At 35.3% G+C, this 27,143-nt stretch overlaps 2 protein-coding genes and 1 pseudogene across 2 annotated transcripts; 1 reads left to right on the top strand and 2 right to left on the bottom strand.

Annotated features, from left to right (window-relative positions):
* Positions 1-5,041: 5,041 nt before the first annotated feature.
* On the bottom strand, positions 5,042-5,461 carry LOC109803798 (putative protein S-acyltransferase 16 pseudogene; annotated as a pseudogene).
* A 4,405-nt stretch (positions 5,462-9,866) lies between these two features.
* LOC109804025 (ARM repeat superfamily protein) lies at positions 9,867-11,737 on the top strand. The gene is made up of 5 exons (XM_020365763.2): positions 9,867-10,225; positions 10,316-10,422; positions 10,552-10,699; positions 10,970-11,164; positions 11,267-11,737. Exons 1-5 carry the CDS (start codon positions 10,016-10,018, stop codon positions 11,495-11,497), a joined length of 891 nt encoding a protein of 296 aa, XP_020221352.1. The 5' UTR covers positions 9,867-10,015; the 3' UTR covers positions 11,498-11,737.
* A 4,258-nt stretch (positions 11,738-15,995) lies between these two features.
* LOC109803458 (putative histone-arginine methyltransferase 1.3) lies at positions 15,996-26,801 on the bottom strand. The gene is made up of 15 exons (XM_083062958.1): positions 26,303-26,801; positions 25,816-25,878; positions 25,405-25,507; positions 24,591-24,737; positions 24,381-24,484; positions 22,013-22,111; positions 21,856-21,925; positions 21,540-21,636; positions 21,144-21,198; positions 20,744-20,827; positions 17,722-17,799; positions 17,255-17,358; positions 16,979-17,151; positions 16,736-16,887; positions 15,996-16,361 (listed from the first exon to the last, which is right to left on the bottom strand). Exons 1-15 carry the CDS (start codon positions 26,480-26,482, stop codon positions 16,260-16,262), a joined length of 1,611 nt encoding a protein of 536 aa, XP_082919084.1. The 5' UTR covers positions 26,483-26,801; the 3' UTR covers positions 15,996-16,259.
* Positions 26,802-27,143: the final 342 nt, after the last annotated feature.

Here is a 27,143-nt window from a genome sequence, read left to right as displayed (position 1 = left end):
AAAAAATGAAAATGGAAATACTAATTAATTAAATGCAAATTTTTTAAAAGAGTTAAAGTCTAAATATAATCTTTGAGTCATATACTCAATTAATTTTTTTTTATCAAAAAGAGTTAAAGAAAAATGCATTTCTCTCAAATTTAATTTTAATTATTGCAAAATTGATTTGGGAAAGTTGAAAATTAAACAAACAGGAGGGGTAAGCAAATCTTCCTACCTCAAACACGAATTTAATATGAGTAAGTTAAAAATTTAATTTAATAATATTGTCTTTTTGCGATTGACGTTATTCCGTAGGTTTGAAATTGTTTCGAGTTTAGTGTTGCACTACCAACTTGCATAGCCATTTTGTTTTTCGTTCTGTTTTATAAAGAGAATTTGTCACAATGGAAATGTTAAATCAATTATACGAATAATTGTTAAACAACAATTAAATTGCTTAACATATTGAAAATTGTTATATGAATGATTGTAATAGAAATAAAAAAAAAAGAAATTTTTAACCTTAATTATCATAAATAATAACGACTTATATTTCTTGATCAATATATTTAAGATATTAATAATATTATTAGAAAAATAACATGAGATATTAAGTATTATATCATATTTATAGGAACTAAAATAAATCATTTAAAGACTAAAATGAATCATTCATAACCAAAACAAAACTATAATCACTAGGTTAGCATAGTAGTTCAGTGAAAAGAGATTGAGGTAGTTAGAAATATAAGAATCTAGATTCAATTTTTATTGTGACTATCTTTGTAATTTTACCTTTTCAAAACAAAAAAAAAATTATAATGAAACATTCAATAATTAAAATGCAAAATTAATCATATTTTTTAAAAAAAAATGTTTTTCTTATTCTTTTCTCTCTTTTTTCCGTACTCTATTTTTATAACATCTTGATTTTTACTAATCTCTATTTCACAATTGTTTAGACATTTATATTTAAAATTTAAATGGAGTTTGATAATTCTGACATTAACTTGGTATTATTAAGCATTATTTGAATTTAAATATTTTTTAACACTAGAATCTAGAAAATTACTATAATACCATAGTTTGCCAAATTTCGATTTCAATCAAAATATAGTTAAAAAAAATTGACAAATTTTTTTATACTTAAAATATTAACTGTAATATTAAATGTGATTTTAAAATGTAATAATAATTAACGATATAGACTTATATCTTTTAATCAAATTATTTAATATTCAAATTTTATTTAATATTCAAATTTTGATATTGAGTATAAAATAGACTATGTTTAAAGTAGAATATTTATATTATGTAAATTTACCATTTTTAAATGAGATTGATTACTATTTTTAACAATAGATATTTTGTACGAATTATAGTTAAAATAAATAAAGAAAAAGAATTAAAATATTATTTCCCTAAATCTCGTGCTACACATGCAATGCTGATAATAAGTCATTAGGAAGCTTGATTGGTAGAAGTATGAGTACTTGATAGGGTTATTGGGACCATTTTAAGCATCCTATTCCTAATAATTATAAAACGATTCTACCAAATATTGGTTTCTCACTCTTCTTTTTTTATATAGATATGATTAAAACAATATTATAAAATTAATAAAATAATAATTGACATTGGCGAATTTCGCCTGTTAAATGTTAATTTTACACGGATGATAATTGAATCTATGGAATCTTTTTTATGCTTAGAATCTACAAAATCTATGATCAATACACGAATCCACCCAAATTAAAATAAGAGCGAGCAACACGTGCATCATATTTTTACTACTTACTACTGCATACTGTCACGTGCCACGGACTGAGCTGATGATACTAAAACATAGACTTCATTTCTTATTTAAAATTAAAAAGTAAGCGATTATTAATTAATGAAAATTATCTTTGCAAGTATTGTGGGTTAAACTCAAAAACTCTTTTTTCATATTTTTTTTATGAGTGAAACTTGAAAATTCCTTCCTCATAAGTTTTTTAACGAAATTTAAAAACTTCCATTTACAAATTTTTTGACGAAATTTCGAAATTTTTCTTCATATGACTTCTCTCATTTAAAGCAGTAACCTTCTTTACAGGTCGGGTGATTCTTCTCATCTCAAGAATCTCTATATAATAATCTAAAAAGATGAAACAAATCTCTAAAATAAATATAATATATTTCAATTATAAATAATATCCTAAAAAAATCAATATCTTTTAAAATTTAAATAATATTTCAGAAATTTGAATTTGAAAATTTGAATTATTTTTTCAATATAAAGCAAGTTTAAAAAAATGACGTCTCTTGTGTAAATATAAAAACTACTTGGTCGCAACACATGTAATGTGAGAGATGAAGATTGAGCCCAAAGCAAGTAATCACCATTTTGGATTGAACATAGACATTTGCAGCCGAAAATAAAATTAAAAATATATACCAGAAGGTCCTCTAAATGTAGTAGAATAAGGTTTATATAATTAAGATCACTCGAAACAAGGCCATATGCCCAATACTCGCATCTTTATAACAACAATTTAGAAAGATGTCATGCTACGCAACACTTTTAAAGATATGTACCTGCCAAATATAACACTTTGTATTGTTCAAATAAAGCACTTCACATTCAAAAGTAGAATATGATATTGTTCGGTATTAGAGACCGCCGCCGAAGAACCCTTAGCGATATTAAGCTAAAAGAACTTGACAACAGTCTTGACCTAGAATATTTGATGAGAGTAACCTGCCTTCTTATACCTAATCATTGCTATATATAATGGTGTAGCGTTACAGACATGAATCGCACACTCCTCTTTATGATCTCATAAATCACGTCCCATTGTAGACTCGTAACTCCCGGTATTTATTACCGTTCTCACGGATTGTGGGATCTTATTGATTGTCTGAGTGAGCCAGTGAATCTTCCCATATTGGTCCCTATTATGGGTTCGGCATTTTGTCGATGTGCCTCGGGTCGGTCAATGGGAGACCACCACGGTACATAGCCCTCCATGCTCAAGCACTAAAGTGCGAAGAGCATGTTGGGTCGGTATTGCGTAGGTTCAGTTTGATCGGTTTTTGGGGGACCTCCATGGTGCATTTTGTCGATGTGCCTCGGGTCGGCCAATGGGAGACCACCACGGTACATAGCCCTCCATGCTCAAGCACTAAAGTGCGAAGAGCATGTTGGGTCAACATTTTGCCGACCTGCTTTGGTCGGTCTGTGGAAGACCTTCATGGTACATAGCCCTCCATGTTCGAGCACTAAGGTGCAAAGAGCATGTTGGATCAACATTTTGCCGACTTACTTTGGTCGATCTGTGGGAGACCATCATGGTACATAACCCTCCATGCTCGAGCACTAAGGTGTGAAGAGCATGTCAGGTAGGCATTTTGTTGACCTACTTTGGGTCGCAACTTGGGGCGCACCGTTTGACTTGATTTATGTTGATCATCTAAATTCCGACCTTAAAGTGCTCTTCACACCGAGGTTTGGATCGTCAAAATGCCGACCTTAAAGTGCTCGTTGCACCAAGGTCTTGATCGTCTAAATCCCGACCTTAAAGTGCTCTTCACACTAAGGTCTTGATCGTCTAAATTCTGACCTTAAAGTGCTCTTCACACAAAGGTTTGGGTCTTCTAAATTCTAACCTTAAGGTGCTCTTCACACTAAGGTTTGGATCGTCTAAATATCGATCTTAAAGTGCTCTTCGCTCCAAGGTTTGGATAGTCAAAATGCCGACCTTAAAGTGCTCGTTGCACCAAGGTCTTGATCGTCTAAATTCCGACCTTAAAGTGCTCTTCACACTAAGGTCTTGATCGTCTAAATTTCGACCTTAAAGTGCTCTTCACACCAAGGTTTGGGTAGTCAAAATGCCGATCTTAAAGTGCTCTTTGCACCAAGGTCTTGATCGTCTAAATTCCGACCTTAAAGTGCTCTTCACACTAAGGTCTTGATCGTCTAAATTTCGACCTTAAAGTGCTCTTCACACTAAGGTTTGGGTCTTCTAAATTCTAACCTTAAGGTGCTATTCACACCAAGGTTTGGATCGTCTAAATGCCGATCTTAAAGTGTTCTTCACACCAAGGTCTTGATCGTCTAAATTCCGACCTTAAAGTGCTCTTCACACTAAGGTTTGGGTCTTCTAAATTCTAACCTTAAGGTGCTATTCACACCAAGGTTTGGATCGTCTAAATTCCGATCTTAAAGTGCTCGTTGCACCAAGGTCTTGATCGTCAAAATTCCGACCTTAAAGTGCTCTTCACACCAAGGTCTTGATCGTCTAAATTCCGACCTTAAAGTGCTCTTCACACCAAGGTTTGGGTCTTCTAAATTCTAACCTTAAGGTGTTATTCACACCAAGGTTTGGATCGTCTAAATGCCGATCTTAAAGTGCTCTTCACACCAAGGTCTTGATCGTCTAAATTCCGACCTTAAAGTGCTCTTCACACCAAGGTTTTGATCGTCTAAATTCCGACCTTAAAGTGATAATCACACCAAGGTGTGGATCGTCAAAATTCCGACCTTAAAGTGTTATTCACACTAAGGTTCGGGTCTTCTAAATTCTAACCTTAAGGTGCTCTTTGCACCAAGGTTTGGATCGTCTAAATGCCGATCTTAAAGTGCTCTTCACACCAAGGTCTTGATCGTCTAAATTCCTACCTTAAAGTGCTCTTCACACCAAGGTTTTGATCGTCTAAATTCCGACCTTAAAGTGATAATCACACCAAGGTGTGGTTCGTCAAAATTCTGACCTTAAGGCGCTCTTCACACCAAGGTCTTGACCGTCTAAATTCCGACATTAAAGTGCTCTTTTGCACCAAGGTCTTGATCGTCAAAATGCCGACCTTAAGGTGCTATTCACACCAAGGTGTAGATCGTCAAAATTCTGACCTTAAAATGCTATTCACACTAAGGTTCGGGTCTTCTAAATTCTAACCTTAAGGTGCTCTTCACACCAAGGTTTGGATCGTCTAATTGGGCGTGTGTTCTGGCAATCGAATAGGTCTGAGCGCAGCGGATAGCTACCGTTGCCGGCCACCGACACGTGGCGAACAACCTTTAGGCCCAAGCCGGCTCCGGTGACTTCGATGAGTTGCAGCGAGAGACAAGTTCACGCGCTCCGCTCCTCGCGGATCGGTGCCGGAGTTTGGAGGAGAAGCAGGCCAAGTCAGGGAGCAAATCTCCACCCTTGCGTTTGATCTCGTGGACGAGACTGTGGACATCTTCGACGTCAGGGGCGTAGGTGGAGGGGACCCGACCCGGATCCGTGAGAATGGCGGCGCGGTAGGTGAAGGCGCAAGCAGCGGCAAGGGCGGTGAAGGCGGCGGCGTTCATGATGCCAGGGGAGGAGAGGAGGCCGAACCAACGGTCGATGAAGACGAAGACGGTGGAGACGTGAATGAAGGCGATGCCCAAAACGACGACGCTTACGAGGGGCGAGAGCGCGGAGGAGGGCTTCGTTTTGTCGGCGGAGGCCATGTTGGAGTGAGGAGGAGGAGGCGCCGGCCCTAGCGAAACGACGACGTCTCCGGGAAAGCGGAAAAAGAGAGGACGTTGGGTCAGTGCGTGCGTTCGTTGGAAGATCCTCGTTCCTTCTTGTTGCCTTTATACTTATGCTATCCTCATGGCATCTCCTTGACGCCTTTTGGTTGACCTCGATCATACCTATGCCTCTTTTTTCTCAATAGTTTTTATTGCTCCTTAGTAACCTATGCATCGTAACCTCCCGATCACACAAGGCAACCAAGGTGTGGGATGCAGTTTTACCTGCCCCACGGTGGGCGCCTGTCGCAACCCGAAAATTTACGATCTCGCGATTAATGGTTTAGACATCCTTTTAAAAGGCTCATCAATTAAGGAATGTCCGGACACCAGACTAATCCTTAATTAATGATTTTGAAAAATGAGTTCATGGAATCGCCACCAATGTTTTACTCAAAACATTGGAAAAAGAAAAGGTTTTTAAAAGTCCAATAATGGCCTTGATAACCAGAATTGGGTTCGGGGGTCGGTTACGTGTAGGGAAGGTATTAAACACCCCTACAGCGTCCTAAATCGGTACCCTATGATGAAGTTAACGTAATAAGAAATAATAAATTAAATATTAGATCCCCTTTTATTAATAATTATTTATATGCTTAAAAATTAAATTATACAATTAATCCTAAAATATCTACATGATTGCTTTTATTATAAACAATATTTATTAAAGATAAGAAATAAAATAAAGAAAAGAAAATTGACTGAAATACCTCTTGAAAGAGCTCTATTGGATCTTCAAAAAAGGTGCTTTGTGGCAACCCTTCACACTACAATGCCTCACAAAATCTCAAGAAATACAAAAGAGAGGGGAAGAGAGAAAAAGAGAGAAATTTCGAGCTATAGGAAGTCTGGACGAAATTTTGGAGTCCGGAGAAATGAGCCCCAGCTGTCTATTTATAGACTTCGGGAAGGGGGTCCAGAACGGCCCGTTCCAAAATCGGAACGGCCGTTCTGGATATGGCCGTTGCATGTAAAATTCGTATACTGGAACGACCCGTTCTGAAATCGGAACGGCCCGTTCCAGTAGTGAGAATAACATGTGATTTCATAGACCGGAACGGTCTTGGAACGACCCGTTCCAGATTTAGGAAGGCCCGTTCCAGCCCCGTTCCAGTTAACCATTTAAGCCCTTTTTGAGGAGTTTGGAACGGCCTGTTCCAATCTTGGAACGGCCCATTCCAATATTGGAACGACCCGTTCCAATTTCAGAACAGTCCGTTCCAAATTAGGGTTTTTGGCCTTTTGGGAGCCTCGGAACGGCCCGTTCTGGACCTTGGAACGGCCCGTTCCGGGCCAATAAAAATATTTAATTTGTGTTTTTGGACCCTCTAAAGTCTTGTCTTCTTGTTGACATGCTTCGGGAGCTCCTTCCATTCGTAACAAAGGTCCATGTCCTTGTTTGTATGTCTCCGGACGAAATTGGGTGTCTACAGCGCCAAAATGTTCCGGTATTGGAGACCGCCGCCGAAGAACCCTTAGCGATATTAAGCTAAAAGAACTTGACAACAGTCTTGACCTAGAACATTTGATGAGAGTAACCTGCCTTCTTAGACCTAATCATTGCTATATATAATGGTGTAGCGTTACAGACATGAATCGCACACTCCTCTTTATGATCTCATAAATCACGTCCCATTGTGGACTCGTAACTCCCGGTATTTATTACCGTTCCCACGGATTGTGAGATGTTATTGATTGTCTGAGTGAGCTAGTGAATCTTCCCATATTTGAGTCCCTATTATGGGCTCGGCATTTTGTCAATGTGCCTCGGGTCGGCCAATAGGAGACCACCACAGTACAGATATTGATTCCTAATTTTTTATTGAATACAGAAACTTATATTCTATTTTCATCGGTTAATCTCTGCCTACCGACGGTGAGGAAACTATACTAGCATTGTTAATTGCATAGGAATTTGTCGTTGGACTGTTATTAGTTTTGTTGTTTATATAAAAGCTTGATGTAATTCTTTTTGGAGATAGACATTCATTCTTAATACATTACATTTTCAGCTAACTTATTTTTCTCTTTTTTTTTATCATGACAAACATTATAAGTTCTCGAATTTATATTTTTTGCACTTTATCTTTAACTCGCATCCCAAAGGCAAGGATTTTTTTTTTTCTAGTTATATAAAGAGGTATAATTTTTTTTCTCTCGAGTTGGTCTTTATGAGAGTAAAATAGAATTTTTAATCTTAATTTTATGTGCAAGTCAAAAATCAAATCCTAACCTTTAATTAAGAAACACAAATGTCAAACTACTTAGACTAATAATTTTTAATTAGAAACAAGGACTTTGATACATAAAATATGTTACCAAAGATTTTTAACCTTTTGTCATCATAAATGCTTTATAGATATTAAAATGTGAGTTTAAATCTTACTAAATCTTACAAAATTGGGACTTATAAGGTGATGATCATTTGTTTAAACTTTGATATCATATTAAAATAGAGAGTTTAAGTCTAGTTCAAACATATAATATTAACTTGTGAAATAAGGGTATTTCCCACTTATAAACTCTTTATTAGTAACAAAGTTTAGTCCTCATAGAAAGCTTATGTTCTGATAAGACATGTGACATCAGAAAATTAGTTAGGACTAGTAAGGATTTGATTTATGTTATTTAATTTGAGTGATTTAATTTTAATTTATTTGTAATTTAATATTTTTGCTAAGTTTAGTTTATGTTAAAATGTGATTCTCCGTACCTATATGATTTTGATCTTACCTATTATATTTGAGATTATTCAGTTATTCAATATATTATGTGTTATGATATATGAGATAAAGAGTGTCACAATCCCAACACGAAATTAACATTTAATAACTTTTCTAACCTTTAATAGCGTATCATTCTCACCATTTCAAAAATGTTTTTAAAGCAATAAGTCATCAAAAGGTTTAGGATAAACTATTTATCAAAACATGGTGCAATCATAATAAAAAATTGATTTAAACAAAATAAATTAATATAAATAAATCACAACAAAATTAATAATTCAATTAAAAAAACAATAACATTGATTTTTCTTAAAATTTACTTGAACCACTATATTAATTAAATACATCTATGTGCATTTTAAAATTTTAATATAATACTTTTAGAAAAATCAAAATGCATCTATATGTATTTTAAAATTCTAATATAACACTTTAAAAAAAATTAATCATACATCATAGTCTAAATTAATAAAAAAATCACAGGACATACACTTTAAAAATAATCAACATTTAAAAAAATAGCATTTAATATATGACTAACATTAATAATCTTTAGTACATTAACATTTATTTATTTAACTATAAAATAAAAGAAATATTTAATTTATTTACAATTTTCATTTAAATAATAATAATACTTAAGTTTAAATATGTTTCATTTTTAAATCTAATTGTTGCTTTGTTTTGTTTTCATATTTTTAATGTTTCTTATCATTTGTTTAAATCTTGAGGTAACATTACGGAATAAAAATAAAGCACTTTATTTTGTAGGCACATAATTTTAAATTTTTTCATATGAATGCTATGTACAAGAAAAAATTAAAAACTATAATTTTCTTATAAAATCATTTGAATTTTAATAAAATACATAATACATTAAATAATTTAAATTATCCTATACAAATCCTAATTTTAAATTGTAATATAAAAATATACATTAAAAAAATCAATCCTAGTATTAAATTGTAAAATAATAAAAAAATTATAAATATTTTCGTAATTCTACACATAAAATAATTAACTAAATATACATGTTTTGACACATAAATGACTAAATAATAAAATAATTAGTATCACAAATAAACTCATAAAATTTATATTACAACTTACATGAAAAATTAAAGAAACTATTTAAAAATAAAATCGTGACTAACCTTAATTTAAAATTGAAAATGTCGAATGATATTTGATTTTACACCAACCTATAATATAAAATGGTAACTTTAACAGAAACATTTAACTAACAAGTAAAGTATCCACCAACCAAATTAATCAACAACAAATAAAATATCCACTAACAATATTCAGTACCAACATAAACATATTCATTCAGTCAAAACTAAAATAAATAAATAATTTCACAACCAACCAAATAGCATAATAAAAGAAATGAAGGAGAAGAGAGTGGGGTGGTTTTAAAGAGTATGTAAATAACCCAATTGAACAAGTCAGTAAAACGCCTAGATCCCTAGCGTTTTATGATAACCCTTTCTCAACAATTAGCGTTTTGTTTTTTCTTTTAAATTTTTGAATTTTTTAAATTTAAAATGACCAAAAAGCCCAAAATTCAATCACATACGATACAATCATGTATGCAGCATGCAACGTTCCACTTTCAAATTTTCTTTCCCGTTACACCCCAACGTCTCTTTCCAAGCGAAAAAAGTTAGGATTTTTATATCACTATACCCATCAAAATCACACTCTCACTCGCTCCCTCTCATTTCTTCATCATCTCTTTTCTCTGCAACTCCGACACTCAACCATGGCACTCAGACCTATCGATAACGCTCTTCCAACAACCCCAGAGAGACCCAAAAAACAACCCAAGATCGCAATTGTAGCAACCCAAAAACAACAAGACCGTGCTAATGGCGAAAACCAAGCTCCGTTGCCCTCATCTGGGGATGCCACTGTTGACTATGTCTCCTCCGACAACCTTAAACCCTTGTCGGACCCCCAATTCAAGATTCAGGTATGCGCGATTGTTCATGTTTTGCTCAATTGCACCATAAAAGCTCAATTCTGTTCAGAAAATTGACTTCTAGATTCCCTGGAAATGCAGAGTTTGGTTGAGGATTTGGATTCAAAAAATTGGACCATAGTGTGTGAGTCGCTGAACGATGCTAGGCGCTTCGCGTTGTACCACTCCTCTCTTCTGTTCCCCATCTTGTAAGGAATAGTTTTTATTCTCTCACGTTGTTTAGATGTTTAGGTTTTTTTTTTTATTTGAAAAGTTTTGATTTTCAGTTGCGGGGGCAATTGGGTTTTGAGGAATTCATGATGTGATGTTGTGTGCAGGGGAAAAATTGTGTTGGTGGTGGCGAAGACAATGAGGAACCCTCGCAGTGCTCTGTGCAAAACCGCTATTATGGCTGCTGCTGATATTTTCAATGCTTTTGGTGACAAGTTGCTTGACCCCTCTACTTCTGATGCATTTGATGGCTTGGTACTTGGACTCAATCTCCTCTTGTGTGATCTGTTTTGATGGGTGTTTATATAGTGTAAAATGTGTTTGTGGTCAAAATTGGTTTTTATTTCTGAAATGTTGTGAATTTTGACCTTAATCCTATACATTATTCTGGTTTAAGAAAGGGCCAAATCCAACACATTTTAGAAAAGACAATGACCAAAACCACTTGTACAGACTAAAATCAATTTTGAGAAAAATTTGAGAGACGAATGGGCTATAATGTGTTGTTTGTATGAATATCAACAGCTGCTGCAGCTGCTGCTGAAGGCATCCCAAGATAAAAGGTTTGTCTGTGAAGAAGCTGATAGGGCACTTTGCTCAATGGTGGGTTGCATGACCCCTCTTCCAATGCTTCAGAAACTGAGGGTTTATGTGAGTCATAAAAACCTTAGGGTCAGGGCCAAGGCTGCTGTTTCTCTCTCCAACTGTGTCTCCAAGATGGTGAGTAACATTACAAATTGGTGTCTTTCTTTTGCATTTTTGGTGTTTGTGTTTGTGCACTGTTTCAAGGTATGAGTTATTAATTTATAGTAATGTGATCAGGGGCTTGAACAAATGGAGGAGTTTGGATTGGCTGAACTGATTGAAGTGGCAGCGGATTTACTGAATGATAGGCTTCCAGATGCAAGAGATGCAGCACGAAGTATTGCAACTTCAATGTGTGAGGCAATGACAAAGGACTCAGAAGAGAAGATGGAGTTGTGGCAGAGCTTCTGCCAATCCAAGTTATCACCAATTCATGCTCTTTCAGTTCTGAAGATAGTTAAGCCCTAAAATGGAGGAGTATTTGTGATGATAGTCACTAGTCATATATATATAGCTGAAGGCAGAGTTTAGAAATTTAGCTTTATTTGTTGAAATGCTCATGGTTCTTCATGAGTAGCGATATTGGAATAACATTTCATTCATTCAGTTTGGTTCTAGTACTGTGTAATCATCTACTTCTATAGTACTGCCACAATTTGTTTGCTGTGGAGCAGCAGTCTTTCAGAATGCAAATACTCCGTTTACAAATGTTAGCTAATCTGAATATCCCTCTACCTTACATCCTCATGTTTATTAATCTAGCTAACTAACTTACTAACAGTAACTACTCTAATTGTGCCAAGTAATGTTTTCTTCCCTCTGTAGTCTCTCCTCCTATCTCCAGAGGAGGCACATTTTGCCTTACAATCATATCTTTGGGTGATCAACAAAATTTAGGAGGCATATGTTCTCTGTAAACTTTTTAAATTTTTAACCAAAGAAATACGACTCTCCCTAGCCATTTTCACTGTGTTGGCTATGATTGGCATTGAATTGTGTAGAGTGATTTTGCACATAAATAATAAATAGACAAGATTGACTGACTTAACATGAAACATGAAAGTTCCCAACATTAAATTACGACTCCAAGTTCACGACTTCGCATATATAGCTATCAACAAAATTGGCTTGGCTGTTGTCGATGATAAGACTAAATCGGGTGATGAAAGAAGGAAAAGCCCTCCTTTTCACCCAAGTGAATTGGTTCATTTGCTTTTGGCATTTGGGCAAAAGATCTTTTTGGCTCGCACATGATGCTCTTTAATAGCGGTCACTATGATCCGCTTGGTAGCTAGATGGCATCTTTTTCCTTCAGCCCAGCTCCCCAGTTCGATTTAACCGACGACTGGAGTCTCACCACTTATATGATCTGAGTAACCCTTATGCTATCTCTACTACAAATTATTATTTGATTTAAAGCCTTCGTTGATTATTTTGTATTGTGTTTCTTACCTGTTTAGATTGCTTGTTAGTTATTTTACTTTAATATTTTGCAAACTAAATGTGACTTTAGGTGATGACTTGTGCACTGCCCTATTTGCAAACTATTTTCATCTGGAGAAAAATGATATCAGGAATAATGAGATGATTTTATGTAACTCTAACGCATTTAACTTATCTGTGATGGTGAATGAGCATTTCTCCTAATACATTTTACTGACTAAAAATTATAGCACTAGAAAGGACAAAAATAATTGTTCCATATTTAATTTATAAGAGGATGATAAGACAACTTCTTTATATACAAAATACTCAAAAGACAAAAACACTTACCATCATCATCATTATCACTACACCATTATTACACGAAAAATGCTTGATGTTCCGAATGAATTGGTCAAAACTTGTTCCGAATGATTAAAAAATTCATCTAAATAATAAAATATAAAATTAAATAATTATTTTATAATAAATTTATTTAAAAATATTAATATTTTAATTATTTGGAGACTCATTCGGAATATGCGTCGGAGGATATAACACTCTTCTTATTACACTATCCCTTACCACCATTGTTGTCTCTTATACCATCCTACATTTTCAGAAAAGAATTTTTTTAAAAAAAATTACTGAAAAAGCATCTATTGCACATTATTTACCGGGTTAGCATCATTTACTGCTCATGCTCAGATACCCGAGCAACATTATATATATATATATATATATATATATATATATATATATATATATATATATATTTACATTTTAAGTTTATGTCATGTGCTAATTTTGCATTTGAAACGGTCTGTTACCGTTCTGCTTGCACTCGTGTGTTAATTTTACATCTGGAACGGGTTGTTCCGATTTAAGAACGGATCATTCCAGATGCAAAATTAACACACACGACGAGTGCAAGCCAAACGAACAATTCTGATTTCAGAATGAATCATTCCAGATGCAAAATTAACACATGACTTAAACTCAAAACGCAAAAAATAAAAATTAAAAAAATAATATATATATATATATATATATATATATATATAACGTTGCTCAGAATTCGATTTTCCCGGGAATCGAATTCTGCATAAACAATAAATGGTATTAATCTGGTAAATAATGTGTAACAGATACTTTTTCAGTAATTTTTTTTTAAAATTCTGTTTCTGTAAAAAAATTCACATTTTCATCCCCTATTATTACAACACTATCATCACCATTATTATTACTATTATTATTGTCGTCATTATTGTTATTGGCACCATTACTCACTATCTTAACATAATTAATAATAATTCATTAAAATAATTCATATTAAAAAAGATGTTGTGACAAATTTAATATTATTTTATTTAAGTTGTCCATTATCCACCTAATAGTATACAAAGTAAAATAATGAACAATGCTTGTATTATAATGAAGGGTTGTTTAGCAATTTTACATCAAAAAATACGAACAAGTATAAATAGCATGATACCCGTCCGTCAGCATGCAAGCAGAATAATATTTGTATCCATTTTGTATTATCCATTATTTGCGTCATCCATTTTATCTATGACTTTTTTTTGGTTATACTAGTCAATCTGTGCGATGCGAACTATCAACTATGCCGTTGTTGGTAGTACCTTTTAAACCTATTAAAATAAAATGAAAAATGGGAAACGACGCATTGCAACAGCTAAAGATGGCAGTGTCTCAAGTATAATAATAACTGCACAAGTTGCTCAAGCTCCGCCTATGCTTGAAAACTGATACATCATTTCTAGCCCGTCGAGGAATTAACAAACTTGAGAAATTACTACACACGGATCTGAATAACTCCTACTTGACTGATGTTATTATGAAGCTGGAACAATCCATCAGCCAAACAGAAAATAAAGTCCAGTTGGTAACACTGCCTCTCTAAATTAGCAACTTGCGATGTTTAACCTGAATGCCAGCAGCTTGTCCGTCTAATTAAGGTTCTTTGTAGTGCCAAGAAGGTCAAGAGCTCAAGAGCTGACATCTTGAAGAATCCAAAAAGAATGGGATACACATAAAGATTTGAGCTAGATCAAAGCCCAATGAACCCATTGAGTTTGATGGGCCCAAGTTGCTTTTTACATAGACCACACCTTGAGATCTCCACCTTCTTTTATTTGTATATGTTATAGAGTTAATCACCTATACACTGTCAGTGTAAAAAAATTTATACTGACAGTCAATTAGAACCGTTAATAGTGCATTTTTTTTTAATTTAATTAAATAAACAGATAAAAAGGTACTATTAATGACTTTGATTGACTGCCAGTATGAAAAACTTTACACTAGCAGTGTATAGGTGATTAGCTCTATGTTATATTAGAATAAGTTTCATATATTTTAATCTTGTATGTTGGATCACTTAGAATAGGATTTTGGGCCTTAGTTTCAAGAGCCTAGTTTTGGGCTTTACGAGCCTTTAAATTTTTAGTACCCAATATTAGACTCATTTTGCTTTTTTTATTATTTCTTAATGTTTGTGATAGATTGGTCATTGTATTTAGGGCATTAGCATAAGAATATAAAAGGAAAGTTCAATTAGGCAAAGTAGCTAAAATTAAGGTTACATTTAAGAGTAATTTGAGTCACATTTGATGTACATGAGCTAACCAACATGGTACTGCACATGGACCATCCAAATTAACATCAAATTAACTCTAAATGCAACTTTAATGCACATGAAACCAGCACTTGGATGTGCACATGGAACTGCCAAGAAATTTAAATTTCAAATCTCATTTGAGATTCAAATTTTCGGCGCCAATTGTACTCCTTGTGTTTGGAGTCAATGTGCTTGCTTCCTAGCCTATAAATTGAACCATTCTCCCCACATTTCAACACTTTGAATCATAATAGAGAATTCTTAAAATTGATCGGTCAATTTCTCTCCTTCAAAGTCCCCACACCTACTCTAGGTTCTCTTGAACTTTCTCTAGGATTAGCACCTTTGTGAGTAATCCATCACTGACCTTGCCTTGGTGCTCCCTTCTTCATTCTTCTTCATTCTTTCCGTTTCAAGCTTCTTCCTAGCTGGAATTTTCATCCAGCAACTTCAAGGAGAAGATCAAGTGGCCGTGCATCTCCAAGAAGTGAAGATCATCGATCTTCTTCACTAGGAGTTGCCATCACTGCCTCTCTAAATTAGCAACTTGCATGTTTAACCTGAATGCCAGCAGCTTGTCCGTCTAATTAAGGTTCTTTGTAGTGCATACCGTAGCTTGTTCCATTAAGTGTTTTTCTTTATAAAATAATATGGTAGTATCATTGATTGGAACAGATCTTCAGATGCTGAAAAAACGTACCTGCCTGGATTTTGAGAAGATATTTTGACACAACATGCATGATCTTAATTTTCAAATATTCTCTTTAATGAATTTCCTTTTGAAAACCAATTCCAGTTAATTCATTGAAAAGCATCACCGCTTCAACTGAAATAGTGCAAAAGCAATATTTCGTACCAACAATATCGCGTGTTTTCCCCTTTCTACGTGGATGAGCCTAATACTGTCCCTACAAAGGCAAATTCAATACCTAATTAAACAATTTTACAGAAGCTATCGATATTACCAGGCTTGAGGATTCAATGTATTGCTGGATAAATTACGATGCATTTGAATACAGGATCTGCAGCACAAACCACTCGCAATAAATAACAAAAGCAGCATTGGTGAATTTACAGGCAAGAGGTATGTCCAAATAAAGACGGACACATTCCCCCAACTAGATAATTCATGTTACGAACAGAAATCTCATGTTAGTATCCATCAAATTAAGCATTCTGCATGAGGGAGTCGATTTGAGCACATGAATTAGGCGAAGGCTGTTGCATCATCTCCGCTTCATCCAAATCCTGAGATTGGATGGGTATATCCTGTCAAAGAAACTGACTGTCACAGAAAACACTAATGCAATAAACGAAAAAAAAAAGGATTGAATAATTGCTCTAAGATCTTAATGCAATTATTCCAACAGAGCTGCTGCGTTACTATTGTCCTGGATGGCTCACTTTGGGGGAAGTAAGGAAAAGTTTAAAATCATGATTTAAGAATAACAGTGTAGTCAAACATCAAACTTTTTCGAACATGTAATAACCATAATTTCCCACTTTTTTCGATTCATCCAAACACATACTCCAACTAACAGACTTATCAAGTGTGAAACCCACCTATTTCGAGTTTCTCCATAGAATTTAAACTCACAAAATAAGAATGGAAAGAAATAGGTATCTGATTGTAAATTCAATACCTGTGTCTGTAAAAGAGATTGAGGTTGCTGATCTTGAGTCAATGGATAAGCTTGCGGTTGAGACATTCTATAGTATGGTTCTTTCAGATCAAGTTTACAGTATGATGTTTGAAGAATCTCTCCTTGTTCAGCACCAGGCCCCCACATTTTAGCTAAATGCAAATTGAAATTTGTTCATCTACTGCATGTTACAAGATATAATATAGTAATAAAATTGAAAGGGAAAAGAAAACTATTACCAACCTGACAATGTTAGATAGATTGTATAACTTTGAGCAGTGTGGGCGATCAAGTGCATCCTGCCAGTAATTTCTTGTCCTGCCACGACATATATTGGCTGTGTAAGAACACAGCGTAACTGATACCAGTGGGTTGTAGGTGAACCAGGAGCAGTGGTAAGCCACCTTCGAGCAGTACTGTGGATTTGGAATAATTGGGCGACATTAACTGATGGGAACAATCACAATGCATTGATGAATAGAAACACAGATAATATTGAACTAGATGAGGAATGATTACCTTCCATTGAACAGTACATCAAACCAACATGCCAGCCCATGTAGTCTGGCACCCACAGTGGCTATGAATCTGAGAGGAATGTCAATTTCATACAGCTCTTCTTCCTACAGAATTAAAAATGATTTGATCACAAATTCCTACGAAATTTCTTTCTAAACGTTGAAACAATATAACCCCAAAATGAATTGAACCAAGATGCTAACCAGCAATAGACCCATAGCAAAACAATGATACATAGCTAAAAATATACATGGCTTTGCAAATAAAAGTTTCAATAAATTCTTATCAAAGGATAACTGAAGAATGCAAACAACCAGATGAAAAAACTTCTATTAAAGGGAATCCGGACGAAAATATGCTGGTATACAAAATTTATTAGCTGGAAAAGTGGAATTTATGGTCCAATGGGACCTCAGGAAAATAAAACAATAAACCATCTCACCAAATAAAATGGAGTAAATGCTTACCTTGATTTTGGTAAAGTCTATCACGTGGAACATTGGAGCAGCTATTAACAACCTTGGATCAAAAGCATCCACCACAGGCTACATGGAGAAGAGAAAAAAGTGAAGCGGGAGAATATATCATAAATTTATCCACAACATAAATTTAATAACCATAACAGTCCAATTCTATTTCATTTGACAAAATGACTCAGAAGAAATCCCTACAGCAGGCAAAAGCTATTAGTAACATTTTAATATTTCTGTTTTGCCCAGAGATTTCGAAAGGACTCAAAAAACTAAACAGATCATATCAAAACAGAAAGCTATTAGTTAAGGTTAAGGAACATTTTAACCACTTCTGGTTTGCCCACAGGATTTTGAAAGGATTCAAAAAACTAAACAAATCATATCAAAAGAATTCTAAAACTAAATCCAGGAAGAGAGATGTCAAATCATGGTGATAAGGCACTATCAACAACAAGTCAACAACAACCAAGCACTTTCCCAACAGGTAAGGTTATTCCTTACCAATGGTTTGAACTATAATTTCTCAGTCTCCCTCTGCCCTAATGATAGGGCTACTCGCCATTTAATCTGTTCTTCTAAATCAGGCTTCTACCGGTCTTCACCATGCACGTCTAAACCACCAAAGTCAAGATTATACCATTTTTTTTACAATAGGCACCATCAATTGTCATAAATTAATTTGTATCTTCCACAAGCCATTTTTCCTATCACTTTTACTGAAACCAACATTCAGCACTTAAAGTATACAGTGATAGACAACAGCTCCCTGTTAGGAGAGGATCAGAGGGTTAGACCTGAGTTAGTTGATAGGCAGAATCGGTAGTAACTAACTCTGGTAACTGGGTTGAGAGATTGGAAGCGTATGAAAAGAGGGGAAAAAGTAGACAATTGGGAGTGGAGAGTTCAGGTCCCTCAATTGCCTGAGTTCTGTCCTTTCATGCAATCAATCAATAAAGAATTCCTTTTTCTTCTTTCTAAGCCAATTACAATCAAACTAGTATTAGAGCTCTGATGTTGGAGCACTGGATACCATATTTTCTGCAGGCAGCAAGCTATGGTGCCAACAACAATGGAGGTTAGAATCAACAATTTGAAGAGGACAATAATAGCAAGCTAGAATTGAAACCAAGCCATGGGAGCCAACTTCCCTCAACAAGAACACCAACATGCCCACAAAGTTGGAGAATATGATCACACAATTGATAGCAGCAATGGGCAAGATTGTGAACAAGGGGAAGAACCAAGAATATGAACCAATGAGTAAAATCAGAGCAAAACAGTGTCCAGCCACAAATGATATAATTAGAAATCCCAATCTGAGGGAGAAGATGCCCAAATAGGAGTGTTATTTCCGGTTAAGGGAAGTAACTGAAAAAGAAAGATGCAAACAGTGATGGTAGCTTTAGAAGGAGATGCTGTTCACTGGTACCAGAGGTGGGAAACCTGCAACCAAAATCTGTCTCAGGAAGGGTTCAAGACAGCACTTATTCAGAGATTCCTACCAACAATAGATAGAAGCCAATCTGAATTGCTACTTTCCTTAAAGAAAAGTCAATCTGTTAATGAGCCAAAGACATTGTCAAGATGATGAGCAAAGCTAGGAAAATTGAAGAAAAGAAACATGTAGTGGCGAAAATAGGGGAATATTCAGGTGGAAGATCAGTGAAATCCTATAGAAAGTTAGAAACTATACCAATAACAGACCCAACAGAGTGGAGTTCTACCACCACTAAAGTTGATTGAGACAGGAAGTTCTATTCCCCAAGCTTCCACAAGTAATCAGAACAGGTATGGTGCTAATCAAATGAAGGGGAAGTCCAGTTTTATGAGGTTAACATGCAGGAGAAAGTGAGGGAGAGTGTTTGAGGTGTGATGGAAAGTTCAGCCCCAATCTCATCTACAAAAATAAACAGCTCCATGCGATGGAATTAGGGGAAAATAAGGGTGGAGAGGATGAGGAAATTGGAGGAGAATCAGAGGGAGAAGAAAGTCACAGCTCAGTTGTCCATGCATAGCATAGTGGGATTAACTACTAGAAGATCATCAGAGGAGCCCTGCAAGAGGAGGATCAAGAATTTATTGTGGGGCTAAACAGAATAGAGGAAAATTCACCTTGAGGACAAGGTGGATCTCACAGAGGGGGTGAGTTAATGATCGACAATGACCCCTATTAGTAGGATGTATGTTAAAAGGAATTCGAGAGGAACAGAGAATTAGACCATTATTTGATAGACAGAAACAGTTGTAACTAACTGTAGTAACTGGGTTGGAAGATTGGAAGTGTACAGATTGAATTGAAGAGTTCAGGTCTCTCAAATACCTGATTTTCATTCTTTCATGCATTCAATCAATAAAGAATACCCATTTTTTTCTTCTTTCTGATCCAGTTTCTATCATACAGGATCCAAGGGGAAAGTGGTGATTTAAAAGAACAAAAATATGAGCATCTCCATGTACTTATATATCTTTAAAAAAAATTACACTGGGGTCTATTAAGACCTGGCATACAGTAATTTTTTTGCCAGGACAAAAAATGTACAATACCTTGAAATTGACAAAAGCCTAAAAGGTTTTTTCTCCTATTAAAACAACAAATTTACAAACTAATAAGGCTGCATATAAAATAATCCTCTTCAGCTTGCTATGTAAATGTCAAATCCTGTGTATTTGTCTTAGAAACATGAATTTGACAAAGAATGGTATGAATTATGCAAAAACAGTTGAAGTTGTGATTCAAACATTAATAAAGCATTTATATGTCTACACTAATAATGCCAATGCCATCAAGTAAATTACTAGTCTTATAATCTCCAGAAACGTGAAAGCATTAATAAAAGGAAAAAAGATGTCAAGTTTTAATTTGACCCACAACATTGTGAAAAACAGATATCACATACTCTCTGTGGGATCCCAAACAAACATTTTATGCTGTATGTTCCAAATACATCCTACTCTTATTGGCACGGATAAGTTAGAAATATTCAGTTCATTTTTCGAAACCAAGCTACAAAGATACCTGAGAAAAATATCCTTGAAAGGCGGTCCCATGTAAGGGCGTCAAATCAACACCATAGTAGTTTTGTTGTTGCCAAAACAGGGCCTGAGGATAGAATAGAACAATATTGATCAATGAATTTAAGAAACAAAAGAAAAAAGAATGGTATGTCTCAAGAATCAACAGTCAGAAAAAAAAAATTCTTTTATCAACTATCACTAAAAGAATACTAGATAATGATAAAATTCTGAAAAGAAAAATAAGAAATCAACAGCTAACAACCTGGACTCAACAAAGCCAAAGGAATTGTTCTTTTGGAAGGGAGGATCTTTTAGTATTGTGATCCAGTTATATCAAAGTGGAAGGTGTAGAAAATAAATATGTATGGGTGTCTGTGTGAAACCCACACATAATTGCTTACCTTATTAGCAATTTCAACAAACAAATATTCATCACTGAAAGGAGCCATGTGAATCCTACAGAAGTAATAAATTCAAGGTTAGGAGTTGACGAATAATTCTTAGATAATTATTAGTTTTGAGAGGGGGTGGGGATGATGCAAAAAATTAAATCCTAACCATTTGGAACTAAAATATGTAGTATTTTTAAACACAAAAAGGCACACGAGTGTAGCATAAGAACAAGAATTGCATCTTGAAAAAACATATTGAGATTAGAATAACTGTTTTAAATGGAAGATAATTATCCCAATAACTTGCCTCCTTAGAGTCATGTCGTCATAATCATGCTTAATAGTATCAGACACACAAAAAGGGAGGAGGGGGGGTGAAAGGTGAGAAAGTGAGCTTCAAAGTACCTTCCCACTGTAGGAAACATTTTCCCGTTAGGGGTGAGAAACCTATCTCTGGCAATGACATAAGACTCCAGCATTCTTTCATTAACTAACAAGGTGCCTGTACAACAATACAGAAATCTCCCCGACTTATAAATTACCAACAAAATGGTTAAGAAACTACCAACTCCCATACAGCACTTGCATTTCCAAATTTCTCTGACAAAACTTATCTCAACACTAAGCAGCAGCAGAAAATCTATTGACAAAAATAAAACTTATGTGTGGAATATCAGCATCATTCTCTAGATTGACTGGAGCAAGTAGAACAGAAGGTTACCCATGGGCTCAGAGATCAGAATATCTGCTTTCTCTGGCAATTCAACATCCTCAACTTTGCCTTTAATAACCTATATATATAAATATTACATGAGATAGTCCCCTGAACTATCAGATAACTAATTGACTACTGAAGTAAACAAAGAAAAAAATCTTACTGTAATTCGTTGACCCAATATTGGGTTCCCAGCTATAAGTTTACGTGCATATTCTGCCATTTCAGATGCTTCCACGGCATAAACATGTTTTGCACCAGCCTGGAAAGGAATGACAGAATGATAATGGAACAAACCATTTCTAAAACCAAAAAAAAAAAACAAGTTTAAAAATAAAAAGGAGACCAAAGCTTCTCCAGCCCCCAATATTTATTCTCTTTCAACATGTCTCCCCATCTCTTCTTCTCCCATCTTCTATTTTTGTGCTCCATCTCCCTCATTTGAAACTATGCTTTGGAAATTTTGGAGAAACTTTTGAGTACAACTCACTTTGAATAGTCCTCTATGGAGCAAGAGATGTTAACCACTTCTTTCTTAATTTATTGGTTCTTGAGGTATAGCCACAACCTAAATAAAGACTTGTTGAATATTTGTTGGCATTCAGATTCATTGTTACAAACTCTCACAATTCCAGAGTTGTCCAGGGAGCGTTTAATTGGTTTTTCAGCGTTGTGAGTGGATAGTGATTATAATGACATTTTTAATATTTTATTGAATACTATTTAATTATTTTGTTATAATATCATTGTTATTATTATTCGCTTGGGGGAAACATTCCTTCATAGTTTATATTATCTTCTAACCACTCCAAAAATAAATTGTTAAGAATTTTTGTTCAATAATAATACAGTGTTATCAAAAAACGGTTATGGCGGCGCCATAACGGGGCCATAAAGGCGAGGCGGCGGCGGCCGCAATCCTTTATGGCAGTTTAGGGTGAAAATGGCGGGGTTCCGCCATTTTGGAGATGGCGGCCGTTACGGCGGGTTTGGCGTGGCAGTCCGTGGCGGACATGGCGGACATGGCGCCGTTTTTGGGCCATTTTTTTGTTTTTCGTTTTGGCCCTTTTTTTTATTTTCTGGTTTGGACCCGGGTTTGTTTTCCGGGTTGGGCACCCAACAGATGAAATAGGGCATTAGAAACCCTAAATCACTTACAGTCCCTTTCGTGCAAACCTTCCCCCCCCCCCCGCAACTGCTCCGACTCCCACGCCGCATCTGCCACCATCGCCGACGACGCAACCGCCACTGACGACTCAACCGCCGCTGTCGCCTCCGACGCAGCTGCCACCGTCGTCGCAGCCTCCGACGCAGCCGCCACCATCACGTAAGAACTAAGAAGTCTCTTCTCCTCCGCTTGCATCACTGTCGCGCCACCATAACCTCCGCCACCACCGCAGCTGCCTCCGCGCACGCCACCCTAGCCTCCCCGCGAGCCACCACCACCTCCGTCGTCGCCTCTGCACGCCACCCACCGTGACCTCTGACAAGATTTTCTTCCTCCTCCTTTGAGTTTTGCCATCACAACTGCCACCGCATCCGACAATCCGACAATGTCAGGGGAGGCAGAGGATTGTTGCTTTGTTTTAGGATTAAACAAAATAGTTTTAGGAATGACAATTGTGTTTTGCTATTTTTTAACATTGTTGCTTTGTTTTGATGGCTATTTTTGTTGGTTAGGGGTTTATGTTTCTTTATGATGACTATCAATAGATTATAAATGCCATGAATTTTAGATTGTTATATTGTTGGTTTTAATATGTGACTGTGTTTGTTATTTTTCTACTTTTGCAACATATTATATATATATATATATATATATATATATTTTTTTTTTTTTTTTTTTTTGTCCGCCATAGACCGCCATGGCATCCGCCATGGCAATATGGCACTTAAAGGTCCTTGCCGCCATCCGCCGTGTAACCTTATTGATAACCTTGTAATAATATTACATTAGTGAAATGTGAAATGAGCAATTATTTTGATTTTGTTTAATCACATCATTCAATTATGAAATGTATGAAATTGAGAATTTTATCTCTGGAAATGAATTTGATTCAATTTGAGAATGGTTTTCTACGAATCATTTTTTTGGGAACCTGTGTTAGATCCTATAGCCATTAGTGGAAATATTAGTTTAGGTGCACCTAGTTATATCCACGGAGGAAAAGGCTATCTGTTACATGGACCCATCAATATATGGAGAGAAGAGGGAGCTGCCTCCAGTGAGATGAAATGAAATCATAATCATATAACATGACTTGACTTAAGAGAGAAGAGGGGTTCAGTAAATTTGATGTATAACTTGTTTGAGATATTTGTTTCTTGTTTCTTCTGAAAACATTTCTATGTTGGTTAGCAGTCTGTGATATTTTAGTCCTCAGCACCAGTCATGGATCCAATTCTGGATCGTGAGACATAAGTTTTGGAAGGGAAGGGCAGGGTAGACATCCAGAAATTTCATTTAGTTAGAAGCACTCAAACTTGGTCTATGCTACAAATAGACTTAAAAGATTAAAGTGGTAAGCTACCTGGGCAGCAAATAATGACAAAATACCACTACCAGCACCAACATCAACTACTACACGACCAATGAAATCTGCACGATTCTCCATAACTGCAGCATAATAGGTTCCTAAAACAAAAACATCAAGAATTCCTCAGTAAATATATGGGTACTGGTAGAATTAAAAAAACAAAATAACTAAACAAAAGACCACTAGAATACAATTATGTGTAACCTGTCCTCACATAGTCCTGCAACATATTTTGCTGATGCAAAAGTTGTCCATAATAATGAAAATACATTTTTGCAGAAGACGACTCTATCTTTTCATCAAATTTGCTTTTAGAAGTTATTGCAATAGTTCCATTTGGCAAGCTTCCTCCTGCATCAAAACAATCAAATATGTAATTAAACACATATTACCAATTAAAAAAACAATGTAAGCATGCATGCAGTAAAAAGAAACTTAGGATCAAACAAAATAAACACAGAAAAGTACAATTAATACACAACTGTATGTATATATGATCATGAACAAGGTTGAAAATGAAAAACTTTTAACCAATAGAAAATATTTAATGGTCCAACCCCAAACACCAATTTAGGTACTAGCTGTAAAAAGAAAAACATAAAAGAGGGTTATATGAAACAACCAATTCTACCTAGTTACAGTGAGATCCAATGCAGCATCAGAAGTACTATAATAAGAAACAACCTCTTTCATTAATTATATAATATCCTAAGTTCCTCTATAACACATTACCTGTCAAGCAACATTTCACAGGTATCAACTAGCATTGCAAGTTCTTTAAATATCCATTTAACCATTGAGAAATCTAAAAAAAAAAATTGAATGATGAAGATTTTTGAAATAATAATATGTCAAAGAAAATCAGCTAAACCCCTGCATCCTATGTTTCATGCATCAACAACGCAGTTGGTTTATAAATGCCATTCTGCAAACCAAAGATGACCGAAGTAATCAAAATCAACACAGTTTGCCAAATGCCATTCTACAACAAGGTTTACACAAATTTCCAAAGCAGCACCTTGAACATCGAGTTCCTTCTTCCATTGTTGGAATACACAATGGAAGGCCTCACTCTCTTCCTCATTTCTAAACTGTATAGCGACTCCACTGGAATATGATGTCTGGTTCAAAAATAGCACAGTTAAAAGGCATAACTATATGGTAGAACATCAACAAATTAAGCAAAGAAACAATGCACCAGGCAGCACGCACACCTCACAAGAACATAAACATCATTATTTAAGGAAAAGTAACAAAAACACATAAAAGAACATAGAATGCAGCAGGACCGTAATACCAATTCTCTGAAGCTCGAATCTTCTAAACACCGAAAAAGGAAAAAAAAAAAAAAAAATCAACAGAATTTGTAATGTGCCAGTCGAATGAAACAACACCAGCTGAGTTAGTAATAGTTATAAAGCATTTGTACCTGTTTGCCATCCTCAGACTCTTCCACCATGCAAACTGATTCAATAGGACCTAATCTGAATAGCTGTAAACCACAATGCACAACCATATTTCAATACACCTCAATCAACACAGAGATGAAAAATGTTAGCATCACACTCTTCCTCTTTTCAATACATTCTTTAGTATCGACTGAAATTCTTTAAAAATCACATTATTTTTAAAATTCCACTTCGCATTTAATCTCCTGATTTCGTAGTTTTCAAATAAAACTTAACGACCAAAATTTATTAAAAATCAAATTATTTTAATATCCTAATTTCGTAATTTTCAAATAAAAATTAACGAGCAATAGAGTACGCGAAAAAAAGCGTGTTAAAGAGTGTCACATTTGCCGCATACTCCGTCATTAAGTGAACACGCCAAAAAAAAAAATCAAAGAATCTAGCGAGATTCATATTTTTGTGGCAGTTGCTAAGCGAAAAAAAAAAAACAAAACCGAAACGAACCTGAATAGCTGGAATATAAGCATTGAGAAGGAGACGGTGAGATTCATTCCGAATTTGAATACGGTCACCGGCGAAGAGTGCAACCCCCGGCGAAGCAGAAGAATGAGGCGAAGACAGCTCGGAAACCGACGCTAACGCGAACTCTGGGTGGTTCCTCTTCTGCGCCCCCGAATCCTCCATTATCGGTCCTTCCTCAACAACGCTTGTTTGGTTGTATTATCTCTTTTTCATAAAATTATGGTTTATATATAATAAGGCGTGCGTGGATGATGAAATTAACCTACGTGTCTGCAGTATACATAATTTAGAATTAATAAATGGAACTAGGGTTTTGGCGAGTGAGAATCGAGAGCCGCCAAAGAGAGAGAGAGAGAGAGAGAAGTTAGTTGAAGGAAGGAGAAGGTTTCTGTGTGGGGTTTGGGGTTTTATAGTGTGTTTGCGTGGGCGGTGTGACGGAGAGGGTGAGTGAGTGTGTGTCTTACTCTACTATATTCTAGTCCTAGTCAAATGAACGAATGGTAGTATATGGTGTTTCCTGTTTAAGCTATTGGATTTTCTGTCACATACGCATGCTGCTTTTCCACTTTCCACTCTCGTGGGGCCCTCACTCCATTCAACTTGTGCTCTCCACTCTAGACTCTAGATTGCTCCTCACTAGATCTTTTCTTCAACCACTTTTCATTGCTCTTAACTCTTATGCTGCTGCCTCCTTTTAAATTTTAATCACTTTTTTACTTTCAACTTCTTTTACTTTTTACTTTAATATTCATTATATTTGATTATTCAATAAAACAAGGTTATGTCTTTCACTATTGAGGAATTGTCATATATACTTCACTTC

This window comes from Cajanus cajan, chromosome 1 (genome assembly GCF_000230855.2).
Source record: "Cajanus cajan strain Asha chromosome 1, NIPB_CcT2T_4, whole genome shotgun sequence".
Classification (NCBI taxonomy): Eukaryota; Viridiplantae; Streptophyta; class Magnoliopsida; order Fabales; family Fabaceae; genus Cajanus; species Cajanus cajan.
This window is presented reverse-complemented; position numbering and strand designations above follow the sequence as displayed.